This window comes from Lynx rufus, unplaced genomic scaffold, assembly GCF_022079265.1.
Source record: "Lynx rufus isolate CCGP_SWC_20201006 ecotype Redwood Valley unplaced genomic scaffold, mLynRuf1.p SCAF_12, whole genome shotgun sequence".
Classification (NCBI taxonomy): domain Eukaryota; kingdom Metazoa; phylum Chordata; class Mammalia; order Carnivora; family Felidae; genus Lynx; species Lynx rufus.
The window spans coordinates 20,394,140-20,410,435 of record NW_025814826.1 but is presented as its reverse complement, the minus strand read 5'-3'; the positions used below and the strand labels follow the sequence as shown (position 1 = coordinate 20,410,435).

General features: G+C 38.9%; 1 protein-coding gene across 1 annotated transcript in view; it reads right to left on the bottom strand.

Annotated features, from left to right (window-relative positions):
- The window catches only part of PREX2 (phosphatidylinositol-3,4,5-trisphosphate dependent Rac exchange factor 2), a 291,402-nt gene that overhangs the window by 152,436 nt on the left and 122,670 nt on the right, over window positions 1-16,296 (bottom strand). Inside the window, exons 10-13 of the mRNA XM_047073746.1 lie at window positions 13,526-13,670; window positions 9,237-9,337; window positions 879-982; window positions 197-246 (exon numbers count right to left, since the gene is read on the bottom strand). Coding sequence (XP_046929702.1) covers window positions 197-246; window positions 879-982; window positions 9,237-9,337; window positions 13,526-13,670 — 400 coding nt within the window. The remainder of the gene's footprint in view (window positions 1-196; window positions 247-878; window positions 983-9,236; window positions 9,338-13,525; window positions 13,671-16,296) is intronic.

Here is a 16,296-nt window from a genome sequence, read left to right as displayed (position 1 = left end):
ACTGCATAAATGGAGCCTCAGAAAATTTAGGAATATTTTAAGATAAGTTATTACTTAAAATAATCTTTAAAAGTAAACTTTTCACTTATGGAAGAAAAACAAAATAAGCCAACAGGTTCCAACTGAAGGATATTTACCTAATATGTAACATAAATATTTCCCTGTAAGTTGTCCAAAAGTTAGAAATCAGACTCACCTTATCACTGGAGTAAACAGACTATGGAGACGGCAATATAATCTCACTCCCTATTATAAAATAAAGATATGTCAAAAACAAGGAAAATCACTCAAAGACAGACCAATGAAATTGTAAGACAAATAAATCCACCGTAAACATTCTGGAATCACTATATAATCTCTACCAATTTGAAAGTTATTCAACTATTATACTACATCAGAAAAATAATATAACTGAAACAATAAAAAGGGTTTTTAAAACTATTTTTCTTAAAATGTAAAATTTACAGACATAAGTAGAAAATAAATCTATGTAGCAATACCTCATACTACACATTCATTATATGTCAATATAAATTTTGTCAAGTGTGCAAACAAAACTGTCACATAAATTTTATATATTTACATTATTTTTTAACTTATTCAAGTATAATGGCCACTTGTTACTACATGTGACATTGTTTTCAATGTATACGATCTTCTGAGTAATGCAATTTCATTACTTCCATTTAGAACTACAGAAGAGAACAAAAAAAGTGAACCCTAAAACTCTTTAAACAGCAAGAAGAATTGAGAGGCTTGCTTACCTATGCCATTTTCTATGGCATAAGAATTCTTTTAAGTCTCTCAAAAGCATTTCATCCTGGTAAAGTATGACATGAATTCTGCTATTGATAAAAGGTTCTGGGAGAGGATGTTACCTTTGAAATCACATCCTGCATCTCATTTCTTGGATAAAATGTTCCATCATCATAGCGAAATCTATATAACATCTGTTCTGGCTTGAATTGATGCTTATCAGTAACTAAAAACATAGAAACAATATATTAAAATACTGACAATATAAAAAGTGGCAAATACAAACAAATTTATAAAATACAAATTCCCAAACATTGTTGGAGTTTTACTAAAAACTTCTGTTTTCCTAACACAGTAATACTATTTCAGTAAGATTCATGATAAGATTTTGTTATATGATACATTTATAGTTTCCATATAATGATTTAGGAAATAGAGTTTAGCAACATTCAACCAGCATAGTATGCTGCACGTGTATAGTGTATTATTTTATTTATATAAATATACAAAGTTGTATTTTCTATTTCTCCACAATGCCACAAAGTCAAGCAAAAAGGGCCCTTTAAAGAGCGGATAATCTAATTCGTGGGTTATAATTCAATTCTGAGTCCTAGAAGTGAATTTTAGTATTTATCTGTTTTACCCCACAGCAAACAGGCCAAGACCACACATACACCAATCTTGACCATTTATCCTGTGTTTGGAACTCTGGAGTAGATTATATAATTTCAATATGTAACTTATCCCAAAATTTCAACAGTTTTCTTAAGCTGAGAAATGCTATTCTTACATGTCATTTATTTTTTTTTTTCTCAGCAGAAATGAGAACGGTCATCCTTCACTTTCATCCTTGAGATAAGACTTTCATATTCATAAAGACTCCTATTTAACTTCCTTTCAAGTTTTCTTCTTTTTAGGAGAAATTATTTTACACACAGTCTAACAAAGACTTTCTTTGGGAAAGAAAAAACCTCAAATTAAACCTCAAAGAGTTTATATTTAAATGTTTTATTTACAGGGAATGCAACATTTGCAGAAGAGATAATTTGCTGCAACAAGCTCTGTTTTCACGATTAGATGGAAGACTTTGACCTTTATCTTTGTTAAAAATGTTGAAGGGGGAGAAAAAGTTGTCAGAATTAATTTCCATGAACTACATTTGGTGAATCCAGAAGAAAGCCGAACGACTTATCTCACACACACACACACACACACACACACACACACACACATACATACACACGTGAAGTTTCAGCTATTTTACCCCAACCTATCCAAACTATGTGCATGGCTTGCAGCCATCAGATCGACACAGGACTGCTGCCAAAGAAAGAAAGACAACACAGCCTTTTGGCATCTTTTTTTCCAGATCAAGCCAAAAAGAAAAAAGCATGTGTGAAAGAAAAATAATATTGAGAGACATATTTTGAAATCTTATGGGTTGTTTCAAGACCAGTTATTTATTTCTTCTCAGCAATCTACCTCTTCTCATTTTTATCTCCTAAGATTCATTGAAATAAATGATTGTCTTGATATTTCAAAATTCAAGGAAACATTGGGCCCAAATGTCTCCTGCCACAATAAAAGAAGTGGTGGTTTAAAATTTCTATTCAAAATGGAGTGCTTTGTTGTATGGCAAACTCTTGTGACCTTGACAACTCATCTTGGGTTAATTTGCAACTCTTAGCTGTTGCCTTAAAAAAAACAGTGAATAGTTTTGCACTCAACTGCACTCCCCCGACTTCTTGAACATGGAAAATGGGTTTATGAGTTGTTGAGAGTTCAAGTTATCTTATGGGGAAGGTTGCTTAATGCCATCTTTTAAGCAACTATGCGATACAGTGATATTACTAGGGATACCCTGGTAAATGTTTAACAACTGGCTTTCTTGATGGTGGGAGAGAAGAAGTGCTGATTTGTAGTATTCACTAATTTCTGTGGTATTAAATAATCCCACACTGGTCAATTTCAAACTACCATAATAAAGTCACTGAACACAGAGTTAGACGAGCAGTGATACATTATTATTTACGATTTCCATCACACAGAAATAATAGATTTTAAATAACACCAACAATAACAGATAGAAGAAAAATAACACCAAGAACATAGAAAACGTAGTACAACAATTAAGAAGTGATGAGTTTTAATAATATATGAACTTCAGGGTGCCTGGGTGGCTCACTCGGTTAAACATCCAACTTCGGCTCAGGTCACGATCTTGGAGTCCGTGGGTTTAAGCCCCACATCAGGCTCTGTGCTGACAGTTCATAGCCTGGAACCTGCTTCGGATTCTGTGTCTTCCTCTCTCTCTGCCCCTCCCCTGTTTGTGCTCTGCCCGCCCCCACCTCAAAAATAAACACTAAAAGATTTTTAAAATAATTTATGAACTTCGTTTCTAATACAATTTATGTACTATTTATTTAATTTTTAATAATAGCTGTGCCTCACAACGAGCTTGCAAATTTTTAAGAAATTTAATTACCAGCTCTCTTAAGTTTGTACAAGCCAACTTCACACACCACCGGATATAATGAATGAGGTCTCTGAATTCTTGCTTAAGCATTTATAATGTAAATAGTAGACTCAGACAAGAAAGTATTATCAGCATATCATACAGAAAGCATATGCTGCCTCAACCCAATAATTCCTGGTATAGCTGGGCTTTGCTTTTATGAAGTTCTCAACAATATAAGCAATGTTAATGATGGCAATAACAGTCAACTCTTTTTGCATGCTCTCTTTAAAACAGATGGTCCATTCAACTTTATTTTAGGAACTCTATTTCCACTAGAATGCAGCTGGAACCACATACCAATAAAACTAGCACGTATGGCTCATATTTCTCCATTCTAATAAAATTACTAATGTGAAATAGTATAATATGTTCTCTTACCCCTAGTTGTGGGGGGGACTGTACAGGTTAATTTCGGACACTTAAAAAGGGTGATTACTTTTAGCAACAAAAATTCTGTATGCCAAATCTAACATCACCACTGACCAAATCCTGATAAAAATAATAGTACAGGCCACTAAAATCAAACTGCGACAAACAATTGTTATAATTTCAAACTTTGCATTTGAAATTTCAAAATAAATTTTAATCCAGAATTTATCTCCTTCTTCCTTTTCAAAATGGTATTGGAGAAAAGTGGTGTCTGAGTTGGGGGATAAGTTGATTAGGACTGAAATTCTCTCATTCTGATATCCCTTATAAAAAAATCTTATGTTCTTGATGTTTTTTCTCATTAGAGGGAAGCAATTAAAAATATTGTGAGAGGGACTCTTGGGTGGCTCAGTCGGTTAAGCCTCCAACTCTTGATTTCAGCTCAGGTGACAAACTCATGGACCGTTGAGTTTCAGCCCGCATCGGGCTCCGTGTTGACAGTGTGGAGCCTGCTTGGGATTCTCTCTCTCACCTACTTTCTCTGCCCCAACCTTGATTGCTCGCTCTCTCTCTCTCTCTCTTTCTCTCTCCCTTTCTCAAAATAAAAAAACTTAAAAAAATATTGTGAGAAGCATTTAACAGAATAAATAAGGGTGGTTCCCTCTCTATGGAACTCTGTAATTCCTTCAAGAGCTTCCAGCAGTTTTGAACAGAAGAACAGATAAGACACAAAAAGACTGTTCATAAAGATATTTAATAAATATTATTTCAACTCTACTTTGCACTAACTTACAATTAACATGAACATGTTTGAGTAGTTGTTCTTGACTTCAGGCAAAGTAATAACAGCTTTGTCATTGTAAAGTCAGTAAAATTCCACCCATAAGAGTTATATCTTCAATTTCCAGAACCCAATGCACTATGCAAATAAGTAACTAATTATCATACAATTCCTAGATCACCTTTGATGAAAGATGAAAGCAAGAGTGGAAGGATGGCTTGAAAATAACCTAATAGCTCCTTTCAAAGGACATCCTCTCCCCACACCTTAACTTCTTCCGGCTTTGCAAATAAAATCTGTAACATACTTTAATCTATCATAAGATACCTCATAGTCAAAACAGGAAAACATGACAAAATTAGTGTGTAACTCTAAAATATAGTAATAGGGGCGCCTGGGTGGCGCAGTCAGTTAAGCGTCCGACTTCAGCCAGGTCACAATCTCGCGGTCCGTGAGTTTGAGCCCCGCGTCGGGCTCTGGACTGATGGCTCAGAGCCTGGAGCCTGTTTCCGATTCTGTGTCTCCCTCTCTCTCTGCCCCTCCCCCGTTCATGCTCTGGCTCTCTCTGTCCCAAAAATAAATAAACGTTGAAAAAAAAAATGTAATAAAAAAAAAATAAAATAAATAAAATATAGTAATAATCTGGGGCACCTGGGTGGCTCAGTCAGTTAAGTTTCTGCCTCTTAATTTCAGCTCAGGTCATTATTTCACAGTTGGGCTCTGTCCTGAGTGTGGAAACTGTTTAAGATTTTCTCTCTCCCTCTGCTCCTCCCCTGCTCCAAATAAATAAATAAATAAATAGTAATAATCCCATAGAAGTAAAAAATATTGCATTTTTTAAAGTCTTTTAAACAAATTTAAATAGCAACATCAATTGTTGATAACTTTAAGATCTTTTTCCTCTTATTTCTAGTTCATAATGGTTTGAAGTCACTCAAATTAACAACTTAAATTAACAATCATGAAAACCTCCACTGAAATAGAAATTTTTTTTTTAATTTTTTTTTTCAACGTTTATTTATTTTTGGGACAGAGAGAGACAGAGCATGAACGGGGGAGGGGCAGAGAGAGAGGGAGACACAGAATCGGAAACAGGCTCCAGGCTCTGAGCCATCAGCCCAGAGCCTGACGTGGGGCTCAAACTCACGGTCCGCGAGATCGTGACCTGGCTGAAGTCGGACGCTTAACCGACTGCGCCACCCAGGCGCCCCTGAAATAGAAATTTTGAAAGTTATTTTTATGACTATTATATGCTGACATCATCATAAAACACTGACAAGTTTATATAATGATTACTCTGTCTTTAATATAATTCCATAGATCTTATATTGATCTGGGAGCTATGCCTCAGTGGCAGAAATTGGATCACTGTTTAACAAATTGGTTTAGCTTTTGTCTTTCCTGAGCATGCAGCTACACTACACTTCTAAGTTTCTCTTGCAAGAAGTAAGGAGTGGCCACATAACTGAGTTGCACCCAAGGACATGCACACAAAAGGCACAATGGAAAGTGTACAGGCCCATTTAAAACAAACAAAACAAAACTCCACCACTCCTTCAAGGCAACCTTTAAGAGCCTTGCACTGAAGATCAGTGAGCCTTTATCAAACACCAAAACCCTGTGTGGGGGAGAACACCCAACCTCATCTACCAAAGGCTGGACTTTACCTGAGTGACAAAGTAGCTTCTAGAATGTAAGCCACTAGATTGAAACTTATTTGTTACAGCAGCTAGTGTTAACCAATACTTTTCCTTCTCAGTGCTCTCTGTAAAACAAAAAAAGTTAATTTTCCCATCCTATTAGATTTCTGCCTTTCTGAAAGGAAATAGGTCAATAGCTGGATTGCCTGGAGAAGAGGATAAAAGGCTAGGCTTAAAAAAACTACTAGACCATAAGAAATAAAGGTCATTAGTTCATGTTTACATACCTTAGAGCACCTAGCAGAGTATCTTACATGCAGAATGAAGGAAAGAGTTGGTAGGGAAAAAAATAAACCAAGGTGATCATCAACAGATTTTCCCTTCTTTGTTCTATTGGTAATACATAGTCCCTGGAAGTACGTGGTCTAAATGAGAAAGGAATCTCCTGATTTCTGAAGGTCAATGATTGTATGCAAAACCTCTCTACATTCCACCTACTTGAGCTTCAATGGACGACAGGACAAAACACATTCCCTTTTTGACCCAAGTATACACTCGGACGTGGGCTTTGATGAAAGGAAAAAGCAGCAGCAGAGAGGAAAGTCATGTAGCTCAACACTTTTTGATATTTACTTATAAGTTTTTGGATGATGCTTTTTAGCATACTAGATGCTAAAGGGTGATTTCATAGTGTTAAAGAATCAAGTACAAAATCATATATAATTTATCGGTATTATCTGTTTACTCAAAATATAATTATTCATTGATTCATTTACTGAGCAAATATTTATTGAGCATCTACATGTGATGGGCACTCCAGGTATTTACTATATATTAACTAACAAGACTCCTGTTCTTATGGTACTTATATTGTGATTGGTGGCTAGAGTAGGTATGGGAGACAAAGAGAGAAGTAATAAATAAATAAAATAACATGATAATTTTAGCGAGTGATAAGTTCATGAAGAAAATTTCAAAAATTAAAAACGCAGTTTATTGGAATAATGGGATGAGTCAGAATGTCATTGAAGACGTGAGTCATGAATACTGAGACTTTTATCATTTCATTTTCTGCTGTATCTCTAGCACCTAGAAAGGTCCCTGGCATATATTAGGAACTAATAAATAATTGTTGAATGAGAATGGCAAGAACAAAGTTCCTAAATACACAGTCATCTTGGAGTGTTCAAGGGAGAAACAGAAAGCTGCAGTGGCCACAGTGTAATGAGTTAGGTATAATACCATGTGCTGACTCACAGAGGAAGTCAGGGGCCCTATCATGTGGGGCCTTATGGGCCATGGTAAGAGATCTAGACCACGGTAAGAGGTTCTGGACTTCTCTTTGAGTTTAATGGGACTCCAGTAGATGATTATAAGTAGGAGGATGCCTTGATCTTACATCTGTTTTAAAAGGTCTCTTCAGCTGTTATCTGAAGAGGAGGACCATAGGGATGGTGGACGAAAGTGGAAGCCAGGAAAGAGAAGATGGTGCTTGGGAGGAAGGTGGGATTCTGGAAGGGAGAGAAGTGGTCTGGTTCGGGACCTATTTTGGTGGTAGAGTTCACAGGGTTTGAGGGCATGAGGGATAAAAAGGAATTCCAGATGATTTCTATCTGGATAGGTGGTGGCACATTACATCGGTGGCACCCAGTGCGGTGGGGAAAAACTGGGAGAATCTAGCTCATTTTCACGCCACTCTAATTAAAAACAAAAATGAACACTGAAATACCTTAGCTCAATAGCCATATTTATTCACAATTACCTCTTTTTCTCTTCTCCCACATTTTGCATTAGAAATTCTTCAAGCTTGGGGTGCCTGGGTGGCTCAGTCAGTGAAGCGTCTGACTTGAGCTCAGGTCATGATCTCACAATTCGAGTTTGAGCCTTGCTTTGGGCTCTGTGCTGACAGCTCAGAGCCTGGAGCCTGCTTTGGATTCTAAGTTTCCCTCTCTCTCTGCCCCTCCCTTGCTCATACTTTGTCTTTCTCAAAAACAAATACACATTAAAAAAAAAATTTTTTTAAGAAATTCTTCAGGCTTTACTTCTTACTCCCATGATCACTGCTTTCTTCTTTCTTTGTTATTGATGTTCTCAGCAATCTGGTGCTCTCTCAAAATGATCCCCAAATTTGTCTCTGGATCTCTCTCTACCCTGAGCTTTACACACGCATTCCCAACCTCTTACTGAGCACTCCCCTGTGGATGTCTTATACCCAACCTGCTGCAAACCCTTTATCTTCTCCACACCCTCCTCCTCCTGAATAATCATCCCTGCCATCTAGATAGAAAGTTCAGAATAACCTCATCTTGCTCTTCATTCATCTCCCACATCCAACAGTTATCAGACATGCTATTTCAGCTTCACCAGAATCTCCCCAATGGACCACTCTCATCATGCCCAAGAACACAGCCCTCAACCTCCCAGTGCCGGGAAAGGCTGGGGTCTCCTGGTGGAAGGGGCTCTCCGCAGTGTCCCAAGTGTCTTCATTCCATGTTCCACGCTGCTGTATCTGAGGACTCTAAAGCCAAGTTCTGGCCACTCTTCTGCCTAAAAGTGTCCATCACCTTCTCACCTCCTTCAGAATATGCCCCCCATATTACAGCCAGAGAGTTAACATCTTCTGGGATCAGATGTGCCTACCTTTCTCACCACATCCTCCCTCCAAATATTCATCCATGAAGTATACTCTCTTGCCATGTGACATTCTGTGCTAGTTCCTGAAGAGGCCACCATGAACTTTTCACTCCCATGCCTAAGCACCTATACCATTCCTCAGGGTGGGACATCCTTCTGTCTTTCTGTCCCTGTGAGAGTTCTACTCTCTACATTGTGCAACCTTAATGCCCTTTCACTCATGAAGCAGTCCCAAATACTCCAGTGAGAACCTGCCATTCCTTCCTCCACACTCCCGCACTTACCTGTATTTCTAATTCTTGTCTGTGTTGTAGTCGTTCATGTTAAAGTTAGCAAATATATCACTATACCCCATACTCCCTGAAATGTAGTTCTGTATTTATTAGTCACTCAAATATGTTGTTAAAAACACATAAGCATCCTATAATGTGGTGATCTGCTCTACGTTAAATTGATTAATGAAATCATGCAATCTGTGGATAAACAGAATAATTTAGTTTTTAATATTTTATAATTAATAATTTCATAAAAGAATTACCATGGTGGATGATTCCATTTTCTAACAATGCTTGTCCTAAGTGAACCCCTTCCTCAGGCCTGTGAATCTCTCCAATTTCCAACAGCCATGACACAAATTCACTGCAATAGAAATCCAGTGAGAAAGTTAATTTTTTCCTCTGAAAGTCTATTTGTACCATGCTTTCATCAAGCAGCTATGGAAGGAGTCTCAAATATAAAAAAATATTTGCAGTGCATTTCAGCATGCATTTTTTCACACATGCAAAGCCCAAAATTATTTAAATTTTACTCTATTCTAGGAAACAAATGTCCATAGCTTACCTAAACTATACTTAATAACTGTTCAACTTACTGAGACCTCTAATAAACACAGATGGAAAATTTTAGAGTAGTTTTAACTATAAAGAGAATATAAGAGACCCTAAAGATATCCAACAGACAGAATAATAATGATTTAATATATAAGAAACAGACTGTCTGGAATGTGGCTTTTCAGGCACAGAGAACCAGTGTGTTTGAAACTCCAAGAAGGCAAACTAAAAACTAAAAACTAAAAAATAAAAATAAAAAAATCATATCCCATATGGTGGACAGAATTCGAAACATGTCCTCTTACCCCCCACCCCCATCAAGAATCCCATTCCTTGGGGCGCCTGGGTGTCTCAGTTGGTTAAATGTACGACTTCGGCTCATGTGATGATCTCTTGGTTTGCGAGTTTGAGACCCACGTCTGGCTCTGTGCTGACAGCTAAAACCATGGAGCCTGCTTAGGATTCTGTAACTCCTTCTCTCTCTGCCTCTCCCCTGCTCGCTCGCTCTCTCTCAAAAATAAATAAACATTAAAAAAAAAAAAACAATCCCATCCCTTGGTTTTGTAATCAAATCCTTATCTAGGTAGTGCTGTGAATGGATTTTGTATATGAAATTTAAATCCCAAGTCAGCTGACTCTCTAACTGAGAGTGGTCCTGGCCAACAGTCAGCACAGAAATAGGACTTATACTTACAGCCACAGAGGACTGAATCCTGTGGACTGAAGTTGCCAGCAAATTCAATGTGCTTGGAAGTGAATTTGTTCTCAGAGCCTTAAAATGAGGGCCCAGCCTCAGCCCAACCCACAACCTTGATTTTGGCCTTGTGAGACCCTAAGCAGGCAACCCAGTATTGCTCACCTGGACTTCTTTCTGACCTAGAGAATTATGAGCTAATGAATGGCAGTTTTTTCAAGCCACTAGGTGTGTGGTAACTTATTTTGCAGCAATATAAAATTAATACACACCAAAAGCCATAGGAAAGTCTTACTATACTGTTTTCAAATGTTAAAATTATCTAGTAAATTCACTGTTGTATCTAAACTGTCATCCAAAAGGAATACTCCAGCACAAAACAATCCATCAGAACTGTCCACCGCATACATCTGCTGTGGCTGTGAAGGACAGAGAGGATCACAACTCACATCTGTCACCATTTTGGGGTGGGAAGAGGAGTCCCAGATATCACAGATAAGTAGGATGATGCTTTGCAATACAGGAGAGCACCAGCTGGGTCATGGTAATTGTTATGGCCATGTGGTATCATTAGGAGAACACTAGATACAGTAATGTTTTACAATAAAATATTTTATGGTGCTCATGTTATAAAAACCTAACATCTGAACTCTTACATAAAGTCACAAATACATTTTAGAATGGTTTTAATTTTGCACAGAGGTCAGAGAAGCCAAGCTATGGAAAATGTCGAAAATTACTTTTCCATTTATTTGAAAACCAAAAGCAATGCATATGGCTACGGTCAAATAACTGAGGGACATGAAATTTTAAAAATGGGTATCTAGACTAAAAAGTACATTTTAAGGCAGAAGAAGTTGTTAAAATGCTTTTAATTCTTTTATTAAATAGGAGCCATCCAAAAGAAAGTTTAAACAGAAGTAAAACTTCAGTTTTGTCCTCAATAGCACAAAAATAGTAAGAATATCAACCCCATAGCACTGTCACAGGATTAAATGAGCTGATAAATGATAAAGGCCACAGTGCCTGGCACATTTTGAGCACTTATTAAATGTCAGTGGCTGACAGGTGAGTTGTGCTGTTTGGTATGCAGCTAAAGCATCATTTTGTTCTGATGTCAGCAGATTCCTGAATGTGTCAAAAAATCAGGAAAAGAGCACTTTTTAAGTATTTCTATAAATTAGGAGCATAGGATAAAAAAAGAGAAGGGGTACGAAAGGAAGTTAATGGGTGGCTTTACTGTGGGACTTATTCAAATCACAAGGAGATCCCATTAACGCTCTGCAAAAGGATTGTAATCCAGTCACAAACAATCTCCACCTTGGGCTGTAACACAGAGGTAGCGTGCTGTTGTGGAAAAAGCCACAATGAACACAGCTAAAATTTACTGTGTCTCTCCTATGTACCAGGCGCTCTGGAGAAGGCTTACAATCAATCATTGCAACTAACATGCATTATGGTCAGGGTAAAGGGTTAACAAAACCCTGCTCTTTCAATTAGGAAAACACGACCCTGGATTAACTTTCTAGCTCTGTTTCCTAGAACCTGATGAAGGCAGGGCATCAGCTGTGTTGCCAGGCAGCATTCTTATGGTAAAAATGACCCCTGACGGGTAAATGGAATATTAATAAATACCTGGTGAGAAGCCATAGCTTGAAGTGACACTCTTATAAGTAGGCATGTCCCTATGAGAAGTGGGAAGTTATGCCTAAAAGGTTATAATAAGAAATAGTGTCTCTGTGGGGCACCTGGGTTGGCAGGCTGAGTGTCTGACTTCTGCAGTTCCTGAGTTCAAGCCTCATGTCAGACTTGCTGCTGTCAGTGCAGAGCCTGCTTCAGATCCTCTGTGCCCGTCTGTACCTCTCCCCCTGCTTGCACTCTCTCAAAAATACATAAACATTAAAAAAAGAAGAAAAGAAAGAAAGAAAGAAAGAAAGAAAGAAAGAAAGAAAGAAAGAAAGAAAGAAAGAAAGAAAGAAAGAAAGAAAGAAAGAAAGAAAGGAGGGAGGGAGGGAGGGAGGAAGGGAGGAAGGAAGGAAGGAAGGAAGGAAGGAAGGAAGGAAGGAAGGAAGGAAAGAAAGAGTATCTTCTTTGCAGCATTGAGGTTTCCAAGCGCAGGTGGGCTCACATCTGCTCTTGCACAAAAGCTGTCACCTGGGGGCCTACCGATGATAGCCACACTAGCTTGCTGGCAGTTGGGTGGTCTGCTGTGAGGACCATGCTCACTGGAGAAGAGACCCCATGCTGCCCTGCAGGCCAGGGTTTCCTGGCTTATATTCTTCTCATGGGGTTGGGAGTTGGCGTGATCTATGGCTATTTTGTTGTGTCTACATAATTAATCAAGAAGGCATTCTGGTATGTATTGCAAGTAAGCACTACAATCATCTCCATTTTTAGAGAGGAAAAGGAAGTTTAAACTTCCCAAATCTCTCAACTAGCCAGAGGTAGGAGCAGATTTGCATGGAGACAGTCTGATGGTGAAGTCTGGGCTCTGAACTACTTTTAGAGAGTTGACACTGGCATTTACTAGCTATATGAATGTGAGCACGGTATGCTCCCTGATGGCTGGGTTTTGAATCTTTAAAAAATATAAAGATTTTATTTGTATGTATGTATTTGAGGATTAGAAATAACGTATAGGAAGAAGCCAGCATAGGGCCTGGCCTAAGCAGCGGTACCTGAAGGCGGCCACCCTTCCCTTCAGTCCTGCAGGCCGAACCCAGCAGGAATTCCCACATACAGCTGTCTGGAGAAACCAAAGGACACACAGCCAATCTATGTGAAAAGCTCAGGTGACTTCCCCGCCTGTTGCTCTGTGCCAGGCTCACTGCATGACCTACTTTTCCAGACTCCTCATCGATAGGCCTTCATGCTGAGCCCAGCTGTCAAAGTTTTGAATTAATTGCCAGCTTAGGCTGTGTGTCTTCACTTCTCCAGTCTTCTCTGACTCGTAGGCCCTGTACTCACATCCTTGCCAGACTCTGTCCCCTATAGGTAAACCCGCCTGCCTGCCAGCCCCTGCCTGACCCCAACCTCTGCTTCGCCCTTGGAACACAGTACATCCAAAACTGTTGAAGTCATGGATGAATGGATAGATGTCTTGAGTTTTGTATGATTTCTGGCTCTAGATCCATTCCTTCACCCCTTCACCCCCCTACGGTCTAGGAAATGTTGATAGCAAAGAAATATTCAAAAATGCTTAGAGAAATATTTGTTAAAGAAAAACAAATCATTAAAGGAAAGTTAACACGTGAGATAGTGGAAACATGAAAGAAATACATGCACCTAGACTACCAACCTTACCTTCCAAGGAAGCATTTAGGGAACGTGGTCAGTTTTCTTTTCCTGTCTTTGATCAGATTTCCTTGTTTGCACATCATCTTATAAAGTTTCTCACCCTGTTCGGAGATCATTACCCAGGTGTCTTGCTCCATTCCTAATTTTAAACCTATCAGAAATGAAACAAAGGACGGGTACTGAAAGTCTCCTCACTCACTCATGCCTTCATTAAACAAACATTTATTTCACGTCTACCACATGCAGGGGATTGCAGACACAGAGCTCCATACGCTAGGACCCTGATTTTCAAGAAGCTCTTGGGATACCAAGGAGACAGTCAAGACAGGATCTCGAGGGCCATATAGCACCTTGTGTAAACTGTGCCCAAAGGCACATGGTTTGGCCACTGGAGGAAGAGCAGCTGTACCTCAAGCTCCCTGCACCCCTTCTGCAGAATTAGATCAGCACAAGTGGACCGGCTGGCCCTGGAAACAGCCTTAAAGGAGAAACTGTGATACAATAAAGGCATATTCAGAGGACCTTGCCTCTACACAGAAATATTAAGAAAGGTTTCACAGAAGACCAATGTTTAAAAGCAGAGGGGTGAACGGTATTTCCAGAGAGAAAGAGAGAGAGTTAACAAGAGCTACCTGAGGTGAAGCAGCACAGGGCACAGCTCCAGGCCCTACATGAGAGGACAGGACACACTGGCGGGTTAGTTAGGGACCTTGCTCAACTGTAGTTTCCATATACTTCATCCCTGAGGTATCAGGGAAGCATGTAAGGGTTTCCACCAGAGGGAGGGGTAAAGCAGGGCAGTACAGGAAAGAAAGTTTTGTTGCCTCAGAAACAAAGCTCAGATGACAATACAGGAACAAAGTGAAGGGGGCAGGGTTTAAAAAGAGGGAGACCATTAGGAGGAAGCCTCAAAAATTCAGGCAAGTTGAACCCTGCAGACAATAGCAGGGGCTACAGGGCAAAGAGAATGATGCTGAGACATATCTAGGGAGCAGTACTGATAGGATACAGCAAAGGGTTACATGCAGGCACGATGGAGATAAGAGAGATCAGGATGCCTTCTAGGCTTTTGACCTGAAAGCCTGGAACTGGGGAGTGGGGGGTTAGACGCATTTCTGAAAAAGGGATTCAGGTAAGGAGGCATCCAATACTGTGCATATTGAATTTGGACGTTCAGGTAGAGTCCAGGAGCCAGCAGAACACATGCGTATGAAGCTCAGGAGAGATGGACGAAGTGGCAGTGTAGATGCTGATGGGGATCTGGTGGGACGGGTAACCCAGGCAAGGACCTATCTTAGAGGAGAGCAGGGTCAAAGCTGAAAGCCTGAGAACGCCCACAATCTGGGACGTTTGGACGGGACTGACAAACTGTTGCAGAAGAAGAAATACTTGAATTATTTTTAGTTTTCTGGCTACAAATTTTCTTATGAAAATTTTATTTTTACAATGGAGGGGCAATTACCACTTGTCAGTAATAGGGAATACTCCATCAAGAATAGAGCCTCTTCACATAAACAAATTTATACAAATGCTTATTTGCTTGCTTTTCTTTCTTTCTCTCTCCTTTCCTTCCTCCCTTCCTTTTTCACCTTAGGTTTATCTGTATGCACAGCCATTCTGAAAAAATAAATAAAGGTTCAACTTGATGAAAAATTTATTTTACCTTTTAAATGACTTGCTATGCTATTTGAATTGATTGCTGGATTCAACAAAACTGAAAGGATCAGCTATTCGGTATTCATAATCTATGTTTTAAATTTTTCTAACTAGTTCTCCATCCAAGATCAATCAAAGGAGTTAAGTATTTGAAAATGCTTTGGAAATGCTCATATAAATGTGTGCTATGAATATTTTAATCGAAATAGGAGCCTTGTATGTTCTTCAAGGAAAAATTTCTGAAGATCGAAGAAAGGGTTCTTTGTGCTTCAAAATTTCATCAGCAATGGGATATTTTATTCCTAAGTCTCTGGGAAAAGGAATACATACTGTCTTGTTTCTTATCCATTATTGGGTAAAGAAATTAGTAGTAGCACAAGCATTTCTATTTCTTAGCTGAATTAAAGAAATGTGCGTAATTGCAGATAAACGTCACACAATTGAATACTGCCAGATCAAGTGCCTTTTGCGAATCTTGCTAAAAACGTGAAGCAATTTTGAACCAGGCCTCCCTCTTCATGTGAACAAACTCCTTATTGACTTGCATTATAGTCAACGGCATTGTAAAAAGTTAATGTGTATCCCAAGTGATTTATTCTATAATTAGGACACTAACATATTTGGTCTAGAGATTTTCACTGTACTGTTACATATATAGAGAACAACTGTTGGAGGCCCTACAACACTGCCTTATACTATGCAAGTTTGTCTCTTACAGGAAAACTCTGAGATGATGCTTTAGAAATGGCAAGAATAAGGTGCAAAGAAAATTTAACAACTTTTAAACCAAACGAAACTATTTGCTGTAGACTGGATGTTTGCATGCCTCCCAAATTCATATGTTCAAACCTGACATCTAATTGTGCTGGTGTTAGGAGGTAAGGTGTTTGGGAAGTGATTAGGTCATGAGAGTGGAGTCCTCATGAATGAGATTAATGGCCTTACCGACAAGACCCCAGAGAGATCTCTTGCCCTGCTGTTATGTGAGGACACAGTGAAGAGATGGCCATCTAGGAACTGGAAAATTGCTCTTATCAGACTCCAAATCTTGGGCTCCTAGCCTCCAGAACTGTGAGTTATAAATTTCTGTTGTTTATAAGCCACCTAGCCTGTGGTATCCG